Consider the following 27,102-nt stretch of genomic DNA (forward strand, 5'->3'; position numbering starts at 1 on the left):
TATAATTGTCGTGTCCCAGCTAAACACAGAATTCACCAATTGAAGAAATGGTACCAAAGAGGATCTTTGTAAATGCACCAAAGAACAGAGCCCACACTCCTGAACTTTTTCACATGTTTTCAAAGGCCCACTTGTACATTAATAATTAAAAACAGAAAAGACCAAGAACTTACTTTACCATATTTTCAGGGTTAATACGCTGTATATTACAATAAAAGTATTTTCAAGGTTAATCAACAACTTTTATATTATGAAATAAATTTTTTAAACAGTTTTTAGTACTCTTTCTTGATAATGGTAAACAAACTTCTTATAGTTCTTCATTAAATTATAACTCCTTTTTTAATACATCAATCTTCATATTAAGTTTATCAATGCTACACTTCTGGAAAAAAAAAAACATCTGTCTGGTATTAAAATATAAACTTTTACAATACTTAATTATACTAGGATGATTGTTATCAACAAGTGAAATGACTTTAAACTGTTTCTGTATTATTTTTTCTCAGTTAAACTGTTACTACACATTTAAGAAGCACAACATTTAATGCACTCTTATTTTAATTTCTAATTCATCAATTTGTCTTCTTTCTTTTCAATTTGAGTGTACTCTATTAGCTGCTAACTTTTCTCTACTATAATATAATACATTTGTCTGATTACACAGTTCTCTAGAAAGGATTTTCAATTATTCATTCACATGATTCTTGCCATAATATATTCAAAATATTACAACACATTTTTCTATTACCTTAGAACTGAAAAATAAAAATAAAATATGTTTATACAAACATAATGGTGAAAAAAACTAGAAATAAATAAGCATAAGCATCACCTAGGACATGAGTTTTAGAATCTGTATCATAAACTATGACTGTTTTGGAAACATAGAGCCAATACAAAAATTCTGTATTTTTATTCTTTACGCAGATGTATAAAGAATAGTCATAAACATTTTTCTAAATATCTGTAATGTTTTGTTTTTCTGGGGTGTTGTAGTTCATACACTATTCAGATTAAACACTGTAGAAAACTTTTCCATCTCAGTCATATTTACAAATACACAGTTGGATTAAATAACTTTTAACTAACAGATAGAAAAATTAAATTATTAATTTTCATTGATGTAAATCTAACTTTTAAGATATGGGGTAAATCAAAATCCCTTCCCAGTCTCTAAGTGACCTTTTGAGGGACTAACTCAAAAATCTTTAATAGAAATGCAATTAAAATTTCATTAATAAAATTAAATTTAATTTTACTTGGAGGTGCACAGTTGCTCAATTCAGTTTTTTGTGACAAAGTAATTTTTTAATGGTCTTCCATGGCTCTAAAATGTTTCAAAATACAGTTATCAATACAAACAAATCACAACATTTTGCACGATTTAAAATTTTAACTAACAGATAGAAAAATTAAATTATTAATTTTCATTGATGTAAATCTAACTTTTAAGATATGGGGTAAATCAAAATCCCTTCCCAGTCTCTAAGTGACCTTTTGAGGGACTAACTCAAAAATCTTTAATAGAAATGCAATTAAAATTTCATTAATAAAATTAAATTTAATTTTACTTGGAGGTGCACAGTTGCTCAATTCAGTTTTTTGTGACAAAGTAATTTTTTAATGGTCTTCCATGGCTCTAAAATGTTTCAAAATACAGTTATCAATACAAACAAATCACAACATTTTGCACGATTTAAAATTTTAACCTGTTTTCATAACAGTAAATAAAATATCACTGTAATTTTTAGACGAGACAAATCATGATTGTATTTTTTCAAAATTCTTGAAAAGTTACGATGGTGATAGATGACAGAAAAAATTAACTGGCAAAATAGCTAATTCATTGGATTATCCAGCTATTAGGTTCGGACCATGTTTCCTGCTGTTAAAGTAGAGTAGAAAAGGTTACTCTGTAAAACTTAATGGACAGCTCTTAAATATATATTAAAATTTTATTTAACAAAAAACTTTCAAAAACATTAAATAATTATTGCAGATATGGTATCACAGCACAAATTCATCATGCAAATAGCATAATTAAAAAGCTAAAGTGAAACAAACTGCCTTTCTACTCTTCTGTCAATTTTTACTAATTCTTTTGATGGTAGTTGTATGTTCATTCTCTTGGTTTATTCATCGGTACTTTTGAAATTGTAACTTTTTACAACTAGTCTTAAGCAAACAACTCAAATACAATCATTATTTTACATTTTTTTGAATAAAAATCAATGGAATTATAACAATTTATGAGAATTATTGAAATTTTGCCAAACAATTGTTTCAGTGTTTCAATTGTCGTCTTCATTAAGCTTGATAACACTGAATTCACATGACAATATAAATGTAACTGCTTTTATTATAAAAAAATAAATAAAACTAATAATAATTATAGTTTACCTTCTTATTAACTTTTTGCTGAAGTATTACAGTTTTCCGTTCATTTGACTTCTGAAAAATAACATTAATATTAGCAACAAAACAGACGTAATGTTTTATTTTATCTACGAGTACTTTTTTCTAAAAGAGATTTTCAATATCTTGTTCCAAAAAAAAGAACAATTATAATTGTATCCTGTTAAAAAAAAGAAGAAGAACGTTTTCTGAGCAAATTAAATAAAATTTAACAACTCAAGATATTTATTCTATAATACAAAGTACTTACAAGCCCAGTTCTTTCAACTGACAACATTCTTTTTACATATAGAAACAAATTCAAACATTTATAACAATGTTTTCGAATAAGTATTTATAGACATTTGCTGTATTTTAAAATATATTTTTTGTTTAATGAGGTTGTTTAGTATATGTATATACTTTATTTATTTGTAATAAAATAACTCAAGTTTTAATTCTTTGATGGTTCAAATTTATACCGAGATGACCTTTAAGGGTTAATAAGATAAAAATAAAAATTAAATTTAGAAATCTTGCACAAAGTTATTACATTTTGTAATTACATTATTATTTTGTAATTACATTTTTTCTGAAAAATTATTAATTGTTATCATTATTATAATTGTAATCGTAATTATGAATTCATTAAATAAAAATTCATAATTAATTAAAATTAAACTTTTAGCGGAAAGAGTGCATTCAATTTGGCTTAGATTATAAGCAGAATTCAAAGATGAACTTCAACTATGTGAGAACACGTACAAAGAAAGTGAGTGGTGCATTTTCCCAGATTGTTACTTGTAGTTAGTCAGTCTCAACTGGAGAGGTTCCAGCAGACCTTTCTGCCTCCTCACGTCATTATTGAAAATGAAAATGAAGATTAATTATTGTAAAAATAAATGTTGTGTTGTTTTAAATAAATTATAAAAAATGCGCCACGCTTTTATTTAACAAAATATTTCATTACTTTTAATTTTAAAATTTAATAATTATTACTTTTATTTATTGGTTATTTATTAGATACTTATATAATTTATTTTTTACTTTTCAGTGCATTTTTATGTTTGTTAATATATTATATTTTTTTGTTTAAAATTCTCAATTTGATTTAATTCTTATTTTGTACTTTTTAGAAAGTTTTTCTAATTTGTTTCCTTTTTCTTATTAATGTTAATATATAATATTAGTTAAATAAAAGCTTTTTTAAAAAATAATTTTTTATATGTAATCAAATATATTTTTGTATTTTTTTATGTGTCACTAGTGTTTGTAAAACGTTTTTGTCAAAATTCAATCACCAGTATGGGCAGTTCTGTTGTGACCCTTTGAGAACTCATAAAAAAACAGTTAAGAAAAACATTAGGGACAAATAACATTAGGGCAAGCTCTTAAAGAACACATTTTTAAATTTAGTTCCTGGAAAGTCTCTTTGTGTTAACTGTTTCAAAAGTATTTTTTCTCAGCAGAACAAAGAACTCTATGAATGCAAACACCAAGAGAAATACATTGCCCCACATCACAATATTGAACAATTGGATGCTGCTTGTATCAATTTGGATGTAACACCTCTATCAACTAACTAACTACAGTGATGGGTCGTTCTCACACAATTTCAAGAGAAGTATAAGAAGAGATATCACAGCTGCTGGTTAACCACACTAAAAATAATAAACTTTCATTGCTATAAAAACAGGCTATTTCATTGAAGAATAATTAAAATTTTGCTACAATTTAGTTTTTCTTACTAAAATAAAACAATATAAAAATAAAAATGAATTCTTGAAAAAAAGATGTAGGCTACTCATTGAAATCTCAGGTTGGGTAAGTTTTGCAAGCATTTTTAAATCAAAATTGTATTAGGTTACTGGTACTGGTTAAGTTATCATTAAATTAAAACCTATCATTAAAAATTAAAAAAAAAAAATATTTTGAAAATATTGAAAACGTCAACTTCAAAAACATAGGGGCTTTATATTATTATTTATGGTAAAACTACTAACATATACCTAGATATAAAAAAATAATTCAAACTGTGTATGTCATCCCTGCCTCTTAAAAAAAATTACCAAAAGTGAAATTTCACCATTCTTCATGTTTAAATTCATTGGTAATTTTCTCACAGAAAGAAGAGATAGGTAAATAAACCACTGGACCAATCTTTTACCTTAAGGAAATACGTATAAATTGCTTTTTTTTCACCCTTCCAGGATCAATAGTTTTTTATTTATGATTTTTTCCATAAACCCTTACAATCATAAAAATAGGTGTGCACACCGCAACAAAAATGGCCTGCCACAGGTAAACTGCTTAAATAAAAATTTAAAAAAATAAATAAAATAGTTTTAAGGTCCTGCAACATGTAGGAAACAAGTGGGTAAGTTTCAATTTTTTTTGAATTGGTCAAGCAACCAGCTTATGTTTTTTTATATAGACATGTTTGCTCAACATGGTAAGCATGTTGCCATGTGTCTTCTATATATATATATATATATATATATATATATATATATATATAGTTAAAACTTTTTAACCAATGCATTTGTTGAAAACTTGAAACTTTCCATAAAACTTCTTCAAGAATTTAACTACAATACTGCATTGATAAAAATAATAATTTCAAAAAGTTTTTAGCACAAATTTTTAATTTGAAAAAACTCACAAATCTGACGAAAAAATTTCAAAAATCACCTTTTTTTGTAATTTACATTAAGAGCTCTAATTAAGCTCATTTTTATCAGAAAGATCAATAGTTTATTTGTAAAATTTTCAAATTAATTGCTTCAAAATTACCTGAGATACTGCGAGTTAAAGTGAAAATATTATTAAAATTGCACACGGTGAAGAAATGCATTATTGATTTTTTTATATGTTCCAATGTGTAAATCCTTTATAAAAATCAAATTTAGATACATTTTTGCATAAACTATTGAAAATAATTGGTTTGAACTGGTTACTTCATCCTTGCTATTTTTTTCATTTCTAGAGCATTTTTTAAAGGTGCGCTGCAGGCCTAATAAGTATTATGAATTAAATGCATGTGGCAAATTCTTTAAGTTTAAAAAATTTGATACTTGTTTTGAATAAATAATGATCCACAAAAGAAAATCATAACAAATTTTCAAGCAATTTATTGATATCGAAAAATAATTATCTCCTAAAAAACTAAATATAGAATATAACAGCTCCTTCAATTTGCAAAATCTTTTAATGTATCTGTTACGTTTAGATATAATAATCTATATATTGGTATAAAGTACTTTGTTAAACATTCAAAATATATCAAAACAAATCTTAAAACAAAGTAATTAGTATTATTTTTTTTAATGAGCGAGTGCACTTGAACCAATAGCTAGCTGGTGCAAAAAACAGCTCGTGCATGCCCAAGTGGCTCTCATTCAAGTTATGTTCAGTGTTCATTATATTTCTGTAACATTTTTTCTATGGCATATTAAGAGCTGAAACTTTCTGAAAAAGTTTTCATATCTAAAACTTTAATACTTCACAGATAAAAAATTTTAATTTGATACTTTGTCACTCAAATTTTGCAATTGAATTTGCAAACTCATAAAACCGCACCAAAAATGCTGAAAAATTATAACTCAGCTGGAAAATGCTTTGAAAATTTTCCATATCATAAAAACTTCAAAGACAAATATTGATATTTAGCTGAGGTATTGCAAATTAAATGCAAAAAATATTGAAATTTCTATTTTGCTTTTAGTAAAAAAAATGTAGTTTAGAAAATGTTGCTGTGATTTTAGATCAAATTAAACTTCAGATTTGGATTCAGCATTATCAAAAACATAAAGTATGATCAAAATTAGCAATTAGAACAATCTGGTTTTACTGGGGTGTCCCACTTGCCTAAATGCTGTTATTTCTTCAGAATTACCAACTGTGAACTATTTACACTTTCACTGAAAATATTTATTTGACTCTTGGCTAATATTTTTAACAATAATAATAAAGTATGATGATTTAACATTTTAATGTCATGTAGCAAAATGTATACTAAAAATTATTAAAAAATACCACAGTTTTTATACCATGCAACTTCCATTTAATTAAAAATAATAAAAAAAATTTCTTAATAGTTCATACCTCAACAGTATTACTGGAAGGTTGAATATTTTCTGTTTTTATATGTTGATTTAGCTCAAATAACTCATCTTTTGTACTGCTAGCTTCATTTTTGTTTTCTACTTTGTTGAAACACTGCAAACAATTACATACCTTTGGCATTGATTTTATATTAACTGCAGTCTGTGGTCCCCAATCATTCCAAACTGAGCAAACTGTAGAAAAAAATTAATAAAATATAAATCAAAACTGTTTATGAAACATATTTTGTCAAGTATTTAGCCTAATTTAAAATAAACTAGCAATAATTTGGAAAAAATTAAGCGACAATTAAGTAATACTACTGCATAAATTATGGAAACGTATTTTTATTAATTTATGCGAAAATAAAGTATATTGTCTTTTGTATACAAAGAGTACAGTAGAAGACACTTCATGAAATGTCAGTAGTAAGATAATATCATGTAATGAATGCTTGATATACCAATGAATGTGTGATATTTTTTTAAAATGACTACCTTCAATTTTTTAAAATGAAAATGAGTGTGATTGAGAGCTGCATAAAGAATTATATGTCAATTACTTAGGGTGGCAGTAAGAAATAACCCTTTAAAATGATTAAATACTAGCTCCTGATTGCAGCGTCAGCTATGCTATATGATTATTTGTGTTTCCATAGCGATCAATTCTTTTACTTTACGTTCTTTAGTCAAATAAGTGGAGATAGGTCCAGCCAGTCATACATACAGTTACAGTGGCAGTAGCTGTGGTTGGTTCAGCCACAGGATCGTATACCATTGCATCCTTTAAACAATCAGAATTAAAAAAAACCCTAAAATGGTTTTTAAATATTTATTTGAAGAATATTTGCAAGCCCAAATCTACTGAATATCTAGTTTACTATATTGGGATTAGGAAAATTTACAATCATTGTAAATAAGTTTTTTTACCGTTTTTCATCCCCTTTCAAGGTTGAATTTCAAAAATCTAGAAATTGGTTTATTTATTTGAAGATAATACTAATCAAATATCAGGTTGATTTCTTCATTTGTTACTGAGAAATTAAAAAATTAACAGGGTTAAAAAAATCAAAAATTAATTTTAACACTTTTATTTCTGAATTTCAAAAAATATAGAAATTTTTTTTAGATATTCATAGTAAGATTACACACACCTAAAATTAAGTTAATTAAGTTACACATCTGTTACTTTGAAATAAAAAAAAAAATGTCATTGTTACTCCATTTTAACCCATTAAACTTGGAATTTCAAAGTGGATTTTCTTAGTATGTACTTACACCATAAGAAGAAAGTATATACAAATTTTCATCAAGTTATCTTCAGTAGTTTTTGCTGGATGTTGAACACTCACGAGATGTTATTTTATATATATAGCATCCCCTGTCTCGACTTCACCCGAAATTATAATGTAGCAAACCCATTTTCTAACAGTATTAAATTGATAGAACATCAGGGTATATGATATTTTATGCGGTGGTTTGATTTTCTGATAGCAAAATGTATTGACTTTCTGAATTACCAGTTCTGGAAAGTCCAACATACAACTGTCCATGAGAAAAACAGTCTGATCGTAAATCAATACAGATATGTTTTAATGTCTGGACTTGCGCTTTATTGATTGTTATAGCAAATGAAAGTTTTATAGGGAATTGCAGCCTCTTGAATTGAAATGGTAAGTCTGTTGAGATCATTGGGATGCAGGGTATAAGAGCAAGCTCTCCTGCAGCTGGACCTGTCAAAATAGTAACCTCAATGATGTGATTTTGCGTAGTTTTGATTTGCAACCTCATGCCATTATATAACCTTGGAGGGTTAAGCTTTCATAGTAAAATAATCAGAACTCCCATTTTAAGATTGAGACCATGAGCTGGAAAATTTGCAGGATTAAGAGAATTGAAAAATTCTGGAGGATAGTGGACTGCACATTCAGTACTGATTACAGGAATTACAGATCGATATTCCTTGCCTTGCCCTTCAACTCATATTAAAAATCATAAAAATTTCATTTTTTTATGATATCTAAAATCATATTAATTTCAAATGCAGGAATATTTCGAGGAGTTATGATAGATGTTTCAGAAAGCCACTCGTATGGTTTTTGTAAAAGCTTACTAATTTCTGGATAAATATTAGAAATGAGATCATCCATTGTATGCCAATTGGTACCAATGTTTTCATTGACAGAAATGTAACCATCACTGTGAGGAAGAGTCCATCACTGTAACCATCATTGTGAGGAAGAGGGAAACCCACCAGGTTGGTCTAGTGGTGAATGCGTCTTTTCCTAAATCAGCTGATTTGGAAGTCGAGAGTTCCAGCGTTTAAGTCCTAGTAAAGTCAGTTATTTTTACACAGATTTGAATACTAGATCATGGATACCGGTGTTCTTTGGTGGTTGGGTTTCAATTAACCACACATCTCAGGAATGGTTGAACTGAGGCTGTACAAGACTGCTCTTCATTTAAACTCATACATATCATCCTCTGAAGTATTATCTGAACGGTAATTACTAAAGGCTAAACAGGAAAAAGAAAGAAAGTAGTTGTAAGGGAAAGTTAGCATCGCCAACCCCAAGATGAACTCTCATATTAGTTTTTAAATTAATAATAAAAGTGTTCTGCCCAAAGGCAGGTTTTCACAAGGCCACTCTTCATTCTGCTCGATTCTGTGCCATCTGTTTTATTTTATAGTAACTTCTTCCCTTTTTATACTATCATTTTCATTCGTCTCCGACCTCTTGCTTTTCTCCCCATTATAAATCCCTCCAATGCCGTCACCAACAGGCAGTCACGTCTCAGCCAATCTCCCAACCAACTGCATTTTCTTCTTTTTATTATTTCAATAATTGCCCTCTTTCTCCTACTACATGAAGCACCTCCTCATTCTGAACTCTCTTTGTCCATCTGATCTTTTCCATTCTCCTCCAAACCCACATTTCAAAGGCCTCTAATTTTCTCTCCTCTCCTTTCCTAACAGTCATGTCTCTGCCTCATAAAGGGCCACACTCCACATAAAACATTTTGCAAGTTTTTTCCTTATTTGCTGATCTAGATTGCTACATAGCACTCTCCTCATTTTGCTGAATGCTTCCTTTGCTCTAGCAACAATATCTTCAATCTCAGTGAGAACTCTACTAAATATTTCATCTGAAACTGTAATCTCAACATTATTGGTTTGATGTTGGATTTGATATAAAATATCTTTACAAAAGTCTTTTTGGAACACTTCCCATAATATGTTTGGTTAGGCAGGATAACAAAAAACTAATATAATTGCAAATAATTCTCTCCATTTAGGCAAAGATTGACAGGTAGAAGAATCAGCAAGTGCCTTTTCAGTGATTATCATTTTCCAATAAGCCAAGTGCAGGGTAAGCAGCTTTATATGTTTGATGTAACACACTACCAACAATTTTCAAGTAATCAAAAGATGTAGGTCCTTTAACAGTATGCAGTAACATACACTAATGAAAGCATTCACTTTGGTTTGAATGAACTGTACACACTCTAGCCAGAGCAGCATCCGTTTTGATTCCAGGAAATCCTTCGATGACAGTTCCGTGCTTTCTTCTGCTAAATTTGTTACTATTATAGGTATAGTATCTAGGAACTTCAGGATATGTCTCAGTGAAGTCATTGGACTGACAAACCTCAAAAAAAGCAATAAGAGTGATCTTCTGTGGATTTTCAAGAAGTACTCGGAAAAATGTTCAGTGAGATAAATATCTTGATAGTTTTCTAAGTGAACAATAGTGGGATAATGTAGATGTATTGGAAAGTTAAAAAACTGCCAATCGGCCTCAGATGTACATGTATATCTACCATTAATGTACTGATTCAATTCATCTCTTTGATTTTTAACCGAAAAAGTAGCTTGATCTGAACCTTTTGTTAATACTTTTATAGATATATTGAATCGCTTGCACAGAGTTGCAAAATTCAACATTTATGTGGGCATTAAAGCAATGTGACAATAGTGGACAATGTGAGAGGATCCATTTATTAGCAATATCAATTATGTTACCTTGTATGCTTAAAGTTGTTGTATGACCTCCATCCTCTGGACTTCTCCTTCAATAAGTCGGGTAACCATCATCTGTATGTAGTTTGAGTGCAAATATACATTTGAGTGCAAATATACATTTGAGGATACTTTTTTGAACATTCTCCATTTATCAAGCATGGTGGTGACCTATTTATATCATCACATGGTCCATGACATATATGTTACAAACAATGACATATAATAACGAGTCAACATTTTTAGCAGGGAGTTCAGCAGGTATGATAAGATCAATTTCATCAGGTTGTATTTTAGTTACTAACTATACCAATATGTAATCATGAGGTAAGCTTCGTTATTGCCACAGACACAGTGCAGAGCAGTTGATCAAACCAAATACTTCTTTTTTACTGATAAGGTCAGTAAAGGATAAGGTAAGTAAGGATATCAATAGCTCTTTGACCAGAGAATAGTTCATTCTTTATTTCTGGCCATTCAGGATGTTACGTAAAAGTTATAAATAAATCTGGACGCCCATGTTTACGCATGTATGTCATAGCATCTTGGGATTTCTCATGCATATATCGTGGTGAACCAATGAAAGATGAAAAAAGTATGACACTTCGACCAATGTTTTTAGCATTAAAATTGGTGTCTTGTTGCACAGTATCTCAAAGATGAATATAATCATCAGCATGTAATTTTTTTTTTGGTTATTAAGAATAAAGGCTAATTTTTTCAGTGATCATTTCAGCCATCATGTCAACACAATATTGATTAAATAAGTTTCTGTAGTAATGTAGAAAATTGCCAATGTTATCTCACACTATACATCAAAAAGCATAAAATTGCATGCACGAAACTGTTTTGTTCATTATTATTAGGTGGAATAGTTGGATAATAACCATCATCACCCTTCAAAAGCATAAGGGGATATTGTAAAGGATCATAAGAGCGACGAAACTCAGATGCATATTGCATTTGACCGTCACGACAACATAAGATTATATCTCCAGATCCATTACCTTCATTGACCAGTAAAACAGTAACTTGATTAGTTGTTGATCCATTATAGTGACCCCTATGCTGATTAACAGGTGCACAATCAGCATGAATTATTAATTTAAAATCTTCTGCATTACCCAAAGGTGTGTTGCCAATATTGCATTTAAATTCTCTGATCAAATAATTATGTTCCAGCAAAACTTGCTGGAGTGCTGTTATTAGTTCCTTCTTTAAGTTTGGAACAATATTAGTATGAAGAGAAGTTTGATCAGCATCAGAAAGGAAAATAAATCTGAACTTTAAAGTGGCTTTCCTATATTGTGTAGAATTATGAAGTATATCCTCATGTTCTTCTATAAGCTCATGTAAACGGAATGTTGACATTCGGCTTGCATCTGTAGATTTTCTACCAATATTACATCTCTTCCATTTCGGCATGATTTTAGGAAAAGAACTCAAATACTGAACAAAAGAGCATATAGAATGTTTGTTCGGAATACTGAACAAAAGATAATGAAAAAGAACAAATACTGCCAAAATAGATTTGAATAATCAAATATTTATTGCTGAATAAGTACTGCCAAAATCATTCTCTATAAAAGATGATGGTGCGTGGGTTTGTTTGTCGTATGAGCTCACATTTTTATTTTAGCTGCTACTGGGGAGAATGAACGCCAGCTACTGGGGTGATGCGCCAGGTGGCTGCACATGGCTCTCTCCACACTAAAGGCAAAGCTTTATTTTACACTCTCTCCTGCTAGAAGCAGTCCATTGTCAATTAATTTACAGATTATTTAATTTTATCTCTAAACATATAGTATTTTAATTTATAATTTATATTTGTATTTTTATTTACTTATTATTATCTATTAATTTTATTTATTTAATTTTATAAATTTGAATAATCAAATATTTATTGCCTGTCACAGAACCAATATATCATGTTACCCAAGAAATCGAATACAACTGCATTAACCTAACTATTATATGTATATCAAAGAAACAAATTAAAATTTTCTGATATTCAATGATTATCGAGTTTATGCACTCATGTTTAAGTAGACTGAATTTAGCGCAACATGTTCACCACCTAGCAGAGAGCCAATATACTACATAAAAAGTTATTGCCAGAGACAATAACCGCTGCCTAGTTCACAGTCAACATTCTACATATGGAGGCAGTAAAGCATTATCTTTTTAATGTGTTTTTTTTATTGTTGTTTTAACAAGATTTTTCAAGATGAAATATATTTCTTCTCAGTTATGCAAAGAAACATGGGTAAAAACTTGGCTGCGATTTATCCGGTAGTTTTTTGTTTACCCTGAATAAAAAAAGCCTTCCTCTTTATGTAATAATATAGATTAACAATCTACTTTCAGAATACATCAATTTTTTCTTTTAGAGGAAATTTAGCACCTTCTTAATGGTACTCTTAACAACAGTGCTATCTAATTAACTCCACTGAAGGAGATGCTAATTAACTCTGCACGATCCTTTGAAATAAAAAGATCCAGTGCTTTGAAAGTGAATCGTTTAATATTTGATAATCTTAAAGTGATATTACATTTCATCTTGCTTTTTAACAAAAGGTAACCAAATCACAGTGTTGTGTAGATGCACCTCCACACAAATAAGCATCTATAAAAAAGCTAAAATGCTCTTTATTGTCCTCTAATTTTTATTATTTTTTTTCTATTAAGCAAATCTGAACAAAATATGGAGTAGAATAAAACTTTAAGAAATGTATTACTGAAATAGAAGCATTGTGGATGAATGTTGATTGATGTGACACTTTTTTTGCACTGTTTTTTTTTTGACACATTTTGTAGTGTATTATAAAATAAATCAGTTCTTATTATGGTTCTTATTGTTGTGGCTCAGCTGGTCCCAAACATGTTATAAACACACAGAACATAAAAAAAGCAAATAAAGCATTTCACAATCTCATCCACATTGTTTAATCTAAACAATTAAGTAGTTGTAATCTGAGAAAGGAAAAGATTGAGAAAAACATGTAGTCAATCCCTGTTATACACAGATAGATAGAGGAAATAAATATAGATAGATAGTGAAAGAGGGTGTGAGAGGGGAGGAAAGAGATTTATGTGAAAAGGTTTAAAAGAGAACAAGGGAAGCAACAATTCAAGAAGAAAAAATTAAAATTTTAAGATCTGCAGATGATTTTGTTCTTTTAGCTGATTCCAAATAGCAATCATAAAAATACTGAATGAAACAAATTTACTAATGGGAGAGATTATTCAGAAAGTATAAATGAGTAAAACAGATCATAAAAATGTTATTTAGGTAATGGATGAATTTACAGGATGAAGAAGACATTAGAGGTAGAGTACTATAAGATAGTGCTTTCATGCATAGGTGCTAATATCAAACATATATAGAGGAATAAGAAAAACTTTTGTTAAAACATCTGTATGAAAGAATTTTAAAAATGCGAACTTTTTAGATAAAGTTCAAAATGAAGATGTTTTAAGAAGAACCTGAAAAAAGAGATTAACAAGAACATGTAGGATGACATGACATATTGAAACCTGCCACCCCAGATAGAGAAAAATATAAGATTACTAGCAGACCCATCACTATTGTATACATCACTATTGCTAGATATGAGTATATATACAGATTAAACGAACACAATTGAAAGTTTGATAATACATTAAAAATACAAAACTCCATAAAATTTAACCTTTCACTTTTCCCTTTTTCCATTTCCCCCTTTTTCCTCTTTTCACCTTCTCCTTTTACCGCATGTAAATCAGTCCAGTAGTTTTTAGTCTAGAAGGGACAAAGATATGAACATGCATATATAGAAGAAGAAAGTCTGTTTGTTTGTTTCATAAATATCTTGAACTGGCGCCATCTAGAGAGTATAGTTTTTGCAAAACCTTTTCTTCTCATATAACTAATATATATGCTGAATATGTAACCATTATAAATTCTGATATAATTTAATATTTGTTGTAAAGGTCAGACCTTATTTGATTATTTGGTTTTTTGTTGATCAGAAAAGGGAAGCTTTTCTGAGCAACAAAAAAGGGGGCTTCTGTAACCATTATAAATTCTCACCTAAGTTTAAACTAAATTGAATTGGCCAATTTAAATTGGTTAATTTATTTGTATTTTATTTTATTGTAAATTATTTGTTATATGGATTTCTTAACACGTTGACGGACGATATTTAAAAAAAAAAAAAATGTAAAAATGAAATTAATAGCAACATGATTCATTAGTTATCAAATTCCTTCTTAAAATAGAATTTTAAGAAATATGACATCATGTGTGAAAAATGAGCAAATGTTTTCTATACAAAGAGTGTTATGTTTGTGTGAGTACACATACTCACACAGACTTGGAGAATTCTGAGAAATAGTGGTGGGGGGGTACCTGTGACACCATCGGTCAATTATATGCAGGACTTCGTCGTAGTTAGATGAGTGTTGTGAGCATTTAAAAAAAAAAAAAAAACTAATCAGGAAAATCATAGGCTGTGACCTTTGTACGGAATACAGGTATGAGAATTTGATATCAAAGGCCAATCCATAAAGACATTCATGGACTTATCAGAAGATTCCTCATCTGTAGTTTATTGTTTATTGTAATTTTTCTTTATTTTTATAAGTAATATGTATTATCCATTGCTGTTAGAAATATTTTTTGATGTGCTGAGTTATTGTAATTTTTTTTTGTAAAACTCGAGAGAAACATAAGCAACATAGTCCTAGTACATTGTTTTGCAAATCCCAACATAGTAAGTTTATTTTATTTGTTTATTAAAAATTTATTCTTATAAAATTATAAAATTTTGTTTTTGTGTTTTATTTAAATTTGATGTTTTACATGAAACTCACAAATATGAGCCAAATCAGTCCACAAATATAATTTTTCGATGTATCTCAACCTCAGCATCACCTAGCGGGTCCAAACTAATTCAGAAACCTTTGCAGGCATGCACACAACTCACCAAAGTTTCATCGAAAATCAGATGAATATGAATGGTATAGGAACACATACGGGACAAGACAAACAAACAAACATTCATTTATATATATATATATATATATATGATATAAATGAAAATTTAAAAAGGGAAATGGGTAGGACAAATGTGGATATAGTAGGAATTAGTGAGGTTCGGTGGGAAGAGGAAGGCGACTTTTGGTCAGGTGATTTTAGAGTAATTAACTCAGCGTCAAATAATGGGCAGGCAGGAGTAGGTTTCGTGATGAACAAGAAGATAGGGAGGAGAGTGGAGTATTTCAAAACACATAGCGATAGAATCATTGTAATAAGGATAAAATCAAAACCTAAACCGACAACGATTGTTAACGTCTATATGCCTACAAGCGCCCATGATGATGATGAGGTAGAGTGTGTATACGAAGAGATTGATGAAGCAATTAAACACGTAAAAGGAGATGAAAATTTAATAATAGTTGGAGATTGGAATGCAAGCATTGGAAAAGGCAAGGAAGGAAATATAGTGGGTGAATACGGGCTGGGCAAAAGGAATGAAAGAGGGGACCGACTTATAGAATTTTGCACGAAGTATAATTTAGTAATTGCCAACACCCAATTTAAAAATCATAATAGAAGAATATACACTTGAAAAAAGCCAGGCGATACTGCAAGGTATCAGATAGATTATATCATGGTTAAGCAAAGATTTAGAAATCAACTCGTTGACTGCAAAACTTACCCTGGAGCAGACATTGATAGCGACCATAATTTGGTGATAATGAAATGTAGATTGGGGTTTAAAAACCTGAAGAAAAGGTGTCAGATGAATCGGTGGAATTTAGAGAAGCTTGAGGAAGAGGAGGTAAAGAAGATTTTTGAGGAGGACATCGCAAGAGGTCTGAGTAAAAAAGATAAGGTAGAAAATGTAGAAGAAGAATGGGAGAATGTTAAAAAGGAAATTCTTAAATCAGCAGAAGCAAACTTAGGCGGAATAAAGAGAACCGGTAGAAAACCTTGGGTGTCAGACGATATATTGCAGCTGATGGATGAACGTAGAAAATATAAGAATGCTAGTGATGAAGAAAGTAAAAGGAACTATCGGAAATTAAGAAATGCTATAAACAGGAAGTGCAAACTGGTGAAAGAAGAGTGGATTAAAGAAAAGTGTTCAGAAGTGGAAAGAGAAATGAACATTGGTAAAATAGACGGAGCATACATGAAAGTTAAGGAAAATTTTGGGGTACATAAATTAAAATCTAATAATGTGTTAAACAAAGATGGTACACCAATATATAATACGAAAGGTAAAGTCGATAGATGGGTGGAATATATTGAAGAGTTATACGGAGGAAATGAATTAGAAAATGGTGTTATAGAGGAAGAAGAGGAAGTTGAGGAGGATGAAATGGGAGAAACAATACTGAGATCTGAATTTAAGAGAGCATTAAAAGATTTAAATGGCAGAAAGGCTCCTGGAATAGACGGAATACCTGTAGAATTACTGCGCAGTGCAGGTGAGGAAGCGATTGATAGATTATACAAACTGGTGTGTAATATTTATGAAAATGGGGAATTTCCATCAGACTTCAAAAAAAGTGTTATAGTTATGATACCAAAGAAAGCAGGGGCAGATAAATGTGAAGAATACAGAACAATTAGTTTAACTAGTCATGGATCAAAAATCTTAACTAGAATTTTATACAGAAGAATTGAGAGGAGAGTGGAAGAAGTGTTAGGAGAAGACCAATTTGGTTTCAGGAAAAGTATAGGGACAAGGGAAGCAATTTTAGGCCTCAGATTAATAGTAGAAGGAAGATTAAAGAAAAACAAACCAACATACTTGGCTTTTATAGACCTAGAAAAGGCTTTCAATAACGTAGACTGGAATAAAATGTTCAGCATTTTAAAAAAATTAGGGTTCAAATACAGAGATAGAAGAACAATAGCTAACATGTACAGGAACCAAACAGCAACAATAACAATTGAAGAACATAAGAAAGAAGCCCTAATAAGAAAGGGAGTCCAACAAGGATGTTCCCTATCTCCGTTACTTTTTAATCTTTACATGGAACTAGCAGTTAATGATGTTAAAGAACAATTTAGATTCGGAGTAACAGTACAAGGTGAAAAGATAAAGATGCTACGATTTGCTGATGATATAGTAATTCTAGCCGAGAGTAAAAAGGATTTAGAAGAAACAATGAACGGCATAGATGAAGTCCTACGCAAGAACTATCGCATGAAAATAAACAAGAACAAAACAAAAGTAATGAAATGTAGTAGAAATAAAAAAGATGGACCGCTGAATGTGAAAATAGGAGGAGAAAAGATTATGGAGGTAGAAGAATTTTGTTATTTGGGAAGTAAAATTACTAAAGATGGACGAAGCAGGAGCGATATAAAATGCCGAATAGCACAAGCTAAACGAGCCTTCAGTAAGAAATATAATTTGTTTACATCAAAAATTAATTTAAATGTCAGGAAAAGATTTTTGAAAGTGTATGTTTGGAGTGTCGCTTTATATGGAAGTGAAACTTGGACAATCGGAGTATCTGAGAAGAAAAGATTAGAAGCTTTTGAAATGTGGTGCTATAGGAGAATGTTAAAAATCTGATGGGTGGATAAAGTGACAAATGAAGAGGTATTGCGGCAAATAGATGAAGAAAGAAGCATTTGGAAAAATATAGTTAAAAGAAGAGACAGACTTATAGGCCACATACTAAGGCATCCTGGAATAGTCGCTTTAATATTGGAAGGACAGGTAGAAGGGAAAAATTGTGTAGGCAGGCCACGTTTGGAGTATGTAAAACAAATTGTTGGGGATGTAGGATGTAGAGGGTATACTGAAATGAAACGACTAGCACTAGATAGGGAATCTTGGAGAGCTGCATCAAACCAGTCAAATGACTGAAGACAAAAAAAAAAAATGATATAATAGCAAAAGTAAGTGAAAATGCAGGATACTGATGTTAAATGATTGGCAAAGAATAAATAGAAATAGAGAATGCAGAAAAACAATTATATGACTGAGAAAAACAAATATATTCCTACAGTTAAAGTACTTTACTAAATCATATTTAATTTCATATTTACATAACTAACACTTATATAAAATACAATATTGTTAACTACATGGACAAACTACTCTTATGAAATAAAAGTGTTTCAGAAGTTTTAAATTTTTTTAACTGATACTACTATATTTAGAACTTTAGAACTATCTCATTAATGTCATGTATAGAATATAAGCTTATATTCGTTATTTGTTTGACCTGTAACACAAACAATTTTTCAAACAATTTTTTCTGATTAAGGTTATAAAAAAAGGAATGTTAAATGGAACATGATCAATTAGAACTGAGCAAAAGGTTAATAAAATAACAGGTCAAATAACAGTCAGTTATAACTAACCAGTTATTGATCTTAACAGTATAACAGTTATTGATCTTATGCTCCAATGTATAGCAGTATTAACAAAAATAAATACTGATTACTGATGTTATCTGTACATTTTCTAATCACGCTAGAAAAAAATCCTGGTTCACCTTTCAGATGACTTCTAGCACCTCGTTTACATTTTAATGCAGCATCTATTCTAGCACACGAGTTCTGCTTTTTTTCACAGGAGAAAAACTCTATTTCATTCCTTTTATTAGTTTGCATTCGTTTATCATCTATAAGATCTTCAATTCTCATCTTCATCTAGAATTTTACAACAAAAGAAAATAAATTGTTATATAATAGGAAACAATAATATGAATCTGTCTAAAATTTACATTTAGAGATATCAAAAATCCTTACAGTATTTTTACTTCTACCTAGAAGAGATCAAGGTACAATAACAGTTACTGAATAAACAATTACAATACAAAAGATTCATCTATAAATTACAAAAAAATAAATTGATATTTATCATTAAAAATGCATCTTCTTGAATTACTGATCAATTTTAAGTACAACTCTTAGTATTTAAATATTTATTCTGATATGCTCTGGAGTTAATATTGTTCACAGTGTATAGGATGTTACCTGAAATATCATACACAATGTGAACAACATTAACTCCAGGGCATATCAGAACAAATATTTAACCTATTATAGTAGTTCAGAATAGATCAAGGTGCAACTGATGTTTAAGTTTCTGACAAAACACAGTACAACATTTGATGTACCATAATTTTTTTAAATTTTCTTGTAAATAATCTTCAAATTATCTATGTAAATGATGCAGACAATTAAAAGCAAGAATAATTTTACTTTAAATGTTACTTAACAAGTTTCATTTATACTTACAGTCATATCAGTAATTTATTTATAAAATTTAAATTTTATATAAAGCATCATTTTCCTCTATTACCTCTATTTTATTGCTAAGTATAACAATTAAAGGTTTTATCTCAGCATAGATAAATATGGAATTGAAACGGATATCTTTTTTATATAATACATATAGTAATTGTGCTTAGGTCTTCATCTCCTACATGAGAATGACAATTAATTAAATACATCTATTGTACAAATTTGTTTGTGTACTGTTCCTTGGAAAATTACATTGAAGTATGTATGCTGTATGATGCTTGAATCAGTCTACCATTACTGACATATACATAAAAACGTTTTCTCTTTTGATTTTAGTTTTTTTATATAATTAACAAATAATATTCTTGATATCAAGGTAGAGAGTTCCTTAATAAAATTTCAATCTCTTTTTCTTATCACAAGGCATTCTCTTCATTTATTTATAATTAATGTTATGAGTGAAATTATGGGTAGTACTAATAAAAAATAAGCATATAAAAGATAAAAATATTAAAGAAAACCACCTTCAAGCCATTACAAATGCAAATTGCAGATATAAGATAATTAAATATTTACCAACAAAAACTACCCATAAAAACATCAAATTAACAGTAAATTCAATGAAAACATACCAGTTCACAAAAAAGGCTTTTTGAATCCATGGATTCCTCTTCAGTTATTACAGTAATACCGTAAGTAATAAATTAGCTTAGCCACAAATAAAACTAAAAGTTGTCAAGATCAACAGGGAAACATGTTTAACAAAAATTTATATCTATAGATATAAACTAGACATACACAAATTGGTTGATGTAGAGCTCTGGTGTACTCAATTTTTTAATACAAAATTAAGTAAACTGGTTTTATAAAAACATAACAAAAATGTACTTACTTCTTGGCTCGTTGCTTCAATCTGTACAAGATTTGCAGGCAGTTCGTTATTAATAATATAATGACAACAAATTGCCTCAGAACAAGCTTCATTCTCCTACCAATAAATATAAAATAAATTATTACTTTTCAAACCAGTACATAGGAATAAAATATACTTATTGAATGCTTTTGAGTTCTTTATATGGACTGGTAAAAAAAAAAAATTGTAATTTTTTATGAAAATAAAACAATAACAGATTCTTAAGGCTGCCATAGATACACAATCAGTAATGCACATTTGAATGTGCATTCCTGCACCTCCTGCAAGAGTGTATATATGTGGGTGCTACTTTTTGCAGTTGAATGACGCATAGAAGAGTGTGTGTGTATCGACTTGTTTTACAGTCCTTCAAAATTCCTAGAGCAAGTGTGTGCTGATGCAAGTTTGTGTGGTATTACTTGGTTGATGTACTGTTCTATTTAATTTTAATTATCTTTTTACAAATATTCTATCTAAAGTATTCTTTATGAAGCAATAATTCTAAGTATTCATTTAATTTCAAATTCTAACTACAATTAATTAAAACTATATAATTCTTAATTACGAACTATTGTAATTCCGTTTTTCAATGAACCGATTATTTGTCCACGTTTCTTTCATTTTAAAAAATTATTCAAGCTTTATAATTACTTTTTATAATTTTAATTATTACCTTTTATACTTTTTGATTGTAAAAAAGCGACATGTTTATTTGACAAAATAACATTTGAGATAAGCAAAATGGTGAATTTGAAAGCTCTCTGGAATGAACAGCGAGGTAACTGAAATGATAATTTGTTTCACGAAAGCGTGCAGCAAACCCAAACATAATAGTGTGACGATTCTAATCTAATTTAGCGCAATCCATCCGAGAAAAAAAGCACTCTCTTTATGTTTACCACAGAAATGAAATAAATAAAAGTAACTTGTAATATAAACATGAGAAAATTGCGATAAAAAACAAAAAAATATTTGTTACCTCAATGTATTTCTTCAATACCCGATAAGCTGCTGTCTGTTGAACTATTGTCATAGTTTCTCATATCTATGACAATATCTTCATTAATATTTTCACACAAACTTATAATAAGAGCTTCTTATACTTTTTTCTTCTTTAATTACATGTTAAATAAATTTTTCCAAGTATTTACATCTACTCTATTAACACCTAAAAATAAATGTTTTATACCACGTAACTTCATTTTAGTGTTATTACTCCCAATGTAGCCTTTGACTTAAGCCCGCATCAATTCTATCGGGTTAAAATTGCAGTGGTTTGGAGGAAGACGGAACATTACACAATTTTTAGTTTTTTTGCGATTCATCTACTTGATAATGAATATATTTTTATTTAATTGATTTTATTATTTTTAAAAGTTCTACTTTTAACATGTTTTCGATTACCGCGATTTTCTTCGATTTTAAAGATTCGGCAATTTCCGAATTTCGGGTAGGGACTTTACCTTTTCGGGTAGAAGCATTTGAAATTGTTTCAGTTTTCAGACAATGGTACGCCGCAATATCCATTACTATGACGGATCCTTCAGCAGTATTTTTGACAATTTTTTTAAACCACTGAATAAAATTGTCACCATTCATTTCATTGTGATACTCTTGGGAAGATCTGGATTCAAATACCCATAAACCACCGTTCAAAAACCCACTTTCACTTCCTATGTGCGTTACTACTAATCGTTTACCTTTCCCAGCCGGGGTTTCACACCAGTTGACAAACCTTTCATAAAAGCGTCTTTTGCGCTGTTTACTTCTTTATCCACCCCTATCTATTCCCGTGCATGTCCGTATTAATCATAACCCAAGTTTCATCTAGGTAATAAATTGTCTTAGCCTCTTCTGGAAATCGTTTAATTCTTTTTAAATTTTAACTACGCCGTGAAATAATATCTTCGGGTTCAATCAATACAGAATCACTTTTTTCTAGACGTGAAACGAAAGTTAAATGAGTTTAAAACACGATGTAATGTACTTTTAGAAAAATTCGGCATTTCAGAATCGGTATTCACGGCATTTAATATTTTCTTCGCGTTAGGACTCGTTACTGAAATAGAACGAATAGAATTATATCTAATAGGGGTTTTAGTAAAATCGTACAACTTTTCAATCTTTTTCAAACGTTTCGAGTCTTTTTAGGACGAACTCTTAATTCTTGCTTAAGTATAAAAATCCATTGTATATTTTTTTATTTTTTAGTTTTTTTTTAGTGATTATTTTTGTCTTTCTACTTAATTCTATTTAATTTTTTTTTGGAGGTTTATTGGGATTTTTAGATGACTTGGATTTTTTTTTTGATAAGTATACTTTAAATATTTTTAGGAATTTTTTTTTGTTCATTAACATCAATAACAAAGACCAACAAAATTTTTAATTGATTATCATTAGCCATGGCATCAGACAAGAGATAGTTTACAGTACATTATTATACACATAAAATGACAATTTGTACTTGCATGTGGGAATGATAGAATGACTCAGCCTAAACTACTGAGATATAACTCATACATGCTTTCTTCCTTTTTCCTATTTAGCATCCGGTAATTATCTTTCAGATAATACTTCATAGGGTGAATGAGGATGACATGTATGAGTGTAAATGAAGTGTAGTCTTGTACAGTCTCAGTTCGATCATTCCTAAAATGTGTGGTTAATTGAAACCCAACCACCAAAGAAAACTAGTATCCAAGATCTAGTATTCAAATCCATGTTAAAATAAATGACTTTACTAGGACTTGAATGCTGGAACTCTCGACTTCCAAATCAGCTGATTTGGAAGTCACGTTCAACCCGGTGGGTTAACTCATACATGCTGAATTCAAATTTACTCCTGCTGCACCATTTTTTGACACAAGGATTAGTATGTACAAATACAAAAATGTAAACTCCTTACATTGAAGAATGCACATTTCTGGAGTGCATTCAAAAGTGTGTTCTGCAGCAGTTGTTAATAAAGGACAAAGAAAGTTTATTTTTAATAGATAAAAAACTAGTCTTAATGGCTAAGGGTTTAAATTTAAACAAAGGAGCATAAAGAGGTTGCCGAGATATGAGAACAAAACAAAAAATGTAATACGCTGATTCAGAAAAGACAAGGATGTAGTTTATCCCCACTGTCTTTAAACTTCCAGTAGAAAAAGCAAGTAAAGGAATTTATAGAGAAATGTGAGAGTGCAAAGACGGAAAATAACATTTTAATTTGCTGACTTTTTTTGGCAGAAACAAAAAAAAAAATCAGAAGAAATACTAAACATTGTGAATTCACAAATTAAAAATAAATAAGTTTAAAAAATAGGAAATTAAAAATCACAGAAGGAAATAATACTATTATAAGATGAAAAATACACTAGATGTCACTGAATTTTATTATTTACAGAGTATAATACTACTTGAATTTGTCTTTAAATTTCAACATTTTGTCAGAATAAGCATATGATTAAAAACAACTTCTAACTTCACAATTATCCACTTATTATAATCTGGGCTACTTATCTGAATTTGGCACACATAAAAAGATTAAAATTTAAAGAATTGAAACTTATTATTTTTTACTCTTTTGGGCAGTTTTTTAAAATCAGCTTTGTCATTTTTTAATGATTTTGACTTTTTTTTAAAAATTAAAGTACTACATTATTTTTGTTTCATATAAATTGGTCTATTTTTAAAAAATACTGCCTTTATGAAAAAATAAATGATTCACAAGAAACATAAAGGCGGATAACTGCATCTTGATAAAAACAAAGATGTAGTGAATCAACACAATGCAGTGGAACAATATAAGCAGATTTCTACTGCTGTAAGCTATTGCTGTCTAGAATGCAAGTGTATATTTATTTATTTATTTTTACTAATTATCCTATTAATTTTTAACAAGTTTACCTAGTAATTTTCTTCAATTTTTACATACAAATACTTATAAAACAGCATCAAGCAAAATATCATTATGTAACATGATCCAATATTAATCAATGAAAATAACAAAATTCATTTAAATCATCTATGTAGACGATTTGGTTTTTTAAATTAAAATACTGTCTATCTAAATCATCTGGAAGAAAGCTATACTATCATACGATAGGAGCTTCCTCTGGAAAACAGAAAAAGAATCATCACTGAAAACAGTCTATTTTATAGTGAGTTCTATTAATGGGACAGAATAGACTGCCATAAAGAACAGTGTTATGGAGAAAAGAAGTCTGCAAGCATCATATGCAGAATTGGGAATTTGAAAAAAATTCTTAAAAATAAGTAGTAAATAATCTAAAATTAAAAGATAGCATGAACCAAGAGAGATAGCAAAATAGGAGCTTACCAGTCAAATAACTAATGCCAAAAAAGGATAAATATAATCAAAACTTATCAACTTTTAAAGATTATTAATCATTACTGAAATAAAAAAATGATTGCAATATTTGCACTTTTTTAACAAATTGTAAAAAAAAAAATGTAATCATATATGAGCAAATACAACAATAATACATTTACAACTTACCTAGAATGCTGTAATAGTGAAGTAAATAAATATCATTTACCAATTTGTAATGCCAGCAGCATGCAGTGATATCATTAATTATATTTTTTTTCATTCTCGTAACTATATATTGAAATAATTTAACAACATATTCTACATTCAGCTACACAGTACTCTTAGCAATAATTACAAATACTAGTTTGATCCTAAGTGATTTTAGCAGATGAATTTAGTTCTCAACTTCCACATAACTCATCACATAATATGTTGATCTGTGGTATGCCATGTAATATCTATCAAACCATCTCTGGGATTATAATGAACAAAGATTTTTAAGGGTATCCTCAAACAGTAATAGACTGATAAAAGATATTCTTCAGTAAAGGTTCTATAAAGGGCATGAACAACATGAAATAGTTTGAATTTACATAGTAAAATTTATAGGAGGTTCTTTATTTGAATCCCCTCCAAATTGTTCTGTTTATATTCAATAATAATAATCATTCCATGGAGTTCAAAGAATTTCCTTCTTTCTATCCACAATTTTCACTTAGGATGGATGCATCTATATTTAACAATCAACTTCAATTATATTCAGTGAGTCTACAACACAGTAATTGATCTCCCCATTATATTTCCATCATACAACAAGTAAAAGATAAATATTTGCTGCGGTTAGAATTATTTTACAACTCTACCGTTGAACTCATGTAAATATGAACATATCCAACTATGAATAGAAGTTACCCAAAAATAAACAAAATGCAAGTAGCAACTCATTGCTTTTGATATTATTGTACTATTCATACCTGTTAGATGTGGGATATCTAACAGATGGTGAATGATATCCCATAAATTTGGTATTTTTTTAATTAAAAATCAAAATTTATTCTCAAAATGAGTCTAACAGTAATCAAAAAATCTCACAGATGATTACTAGCTTCTAAGACTAATTAAATTATAACAATAACAATTTTTTTTAATTTCTAACTTGTGAGATAGATATCTAGAAATTACAAAGTTATCTGTAACTTATACATCAATTACTGCGCAACAGAGAGAGAGTGAGAGAGTAGCTGACATCTAACTACAATATAATCTTTTAATAAATGATGAAGCCATCATGGCTTTTTATTATCTTAATTGTGTATAACAAATAATTTCTAACCTTTACCAGAGCTGTTACGATAAGGTAAACATATGATTTAAGAAACTTAGTTCAGCTGTGTAATTTTAAAGCTCCAAGACGGATTATAATGGGAAAAGTCGATTAAAACTACTAAACCATGAAAGGATATTGTATGTAAATTCAGTTACTTAATAACTCGTTAACTGTATTATAATAAAAAAATAAAAAAGTATTATTAATACTAAAAAATATTATACTATTATTATACTTATTATAATATGTTATACTTAATATTAAAAATAAATGAACTATTATCTAATAATAAAGCTGTATAGTTACAATTCTAGATTTTACAAAAAGAAAATTATAAATATTCTGTGATTTCACTTACACACTGCATAATTGGATTAAAAGAAAGTAGTATTTCTTTATAACCTCACATTCAGTAGATAACAGTAATGGGAAGATCGTAAACGAATCGTTCCTTCGATTAGATTCTTTGTACTGAACGAAAGATTCGAGAATCGGTTACACGAGAAACCGATTCTTCTAACGATTCTTAACAATGAAATTGATAGGCGACCGGAAACAAAATCTTTCTCAATTACGATTCGATTCATAGCAATCTTTCTTATGCATAGCTTGTAGTGGGGGATCATCCTATCATACCAAATTCTAGCTTGCATTTGTTTTATTTATTTATTGTTTTCCACACGTGATGCATAACTTATTACATCACCATCACTAATGTTTATTGAACATTCGGAAAATTTATTACTTCCGATTATAAAATA

General features: G+C 29.3%; 2 protein-coding genes across 5 annotated transcripts in view; both read right to left on the reverse strand.

Annotated features, from left to right (window-relative positions):
- Window positions 1-317, reverse strand: part of LOC142320614 (uncharacterized) — a 61,177-nt gene extending 60,860 nt beyond the window's left edge. The window contains exon 1 of one of the 3 annotated variants that reach the window (XM_075358606.1): window positions 179-317. The gene's annotated coding sequence lies outside the window, so the exon portion shown is untranslated. Of the gene's footprint in view, window positions 1-173 lie in introns of all 3 variants that reach the window. The other 2 variants (XM_075358605.1, XM_075358607.1) reach the window with 2 other exon arrangements.
- On the reverse strand, window positions 230-26,792 carry LOC142320615 (uncharacterized). 2 transcript variants are annotated; one of them, XM_075358609.1, is made up of 6 exons: window positions 26,700-26,792; window positions 20,676-20,771; window positions 19,030-19,186; window positions 6,502-6,695; window positions 2,404-2,454; window positions 230-385 (listed from the first exon to the last, which is right to left on the reverse strand). In XM_075358609.1, exons 1-6 carry the CDS (start codon window positions 26,706-26,708, stop codon window positions 329-331), a joined length of 564 nt encoding a protein of 187 aa, XP_075214724.1. In that variant the 5' UTR covers window positions 26,709-26,792; the 3' UTR covers window positions 230-328. The 2 variants fall into 2 exon arrangements, with proteins under 2 accessions (XP_075214724.1, XP_075214725.1); XM_075358610.1 differs by having other exon boundaries at window positions 26,696-26,727.
- Between the last annotated feature and the right edge of the window lie 310 nt (window positions 26,793-27,102).

This window comes from Lycorma delicatula, chromosome 2 (genome assembly GCF_047948215.1).
Source record: "Lycorma delicatula isolate Av1 chromosome 2, ASM4794821v1, whole genome shotgun sequence".
Taxonomy (NCBI): Eukaryota; Metazoa; Arthropoda; class Insecta; order Hemiptera; family Fulgoridae; genus Lycorma; species Lycorma delicatula.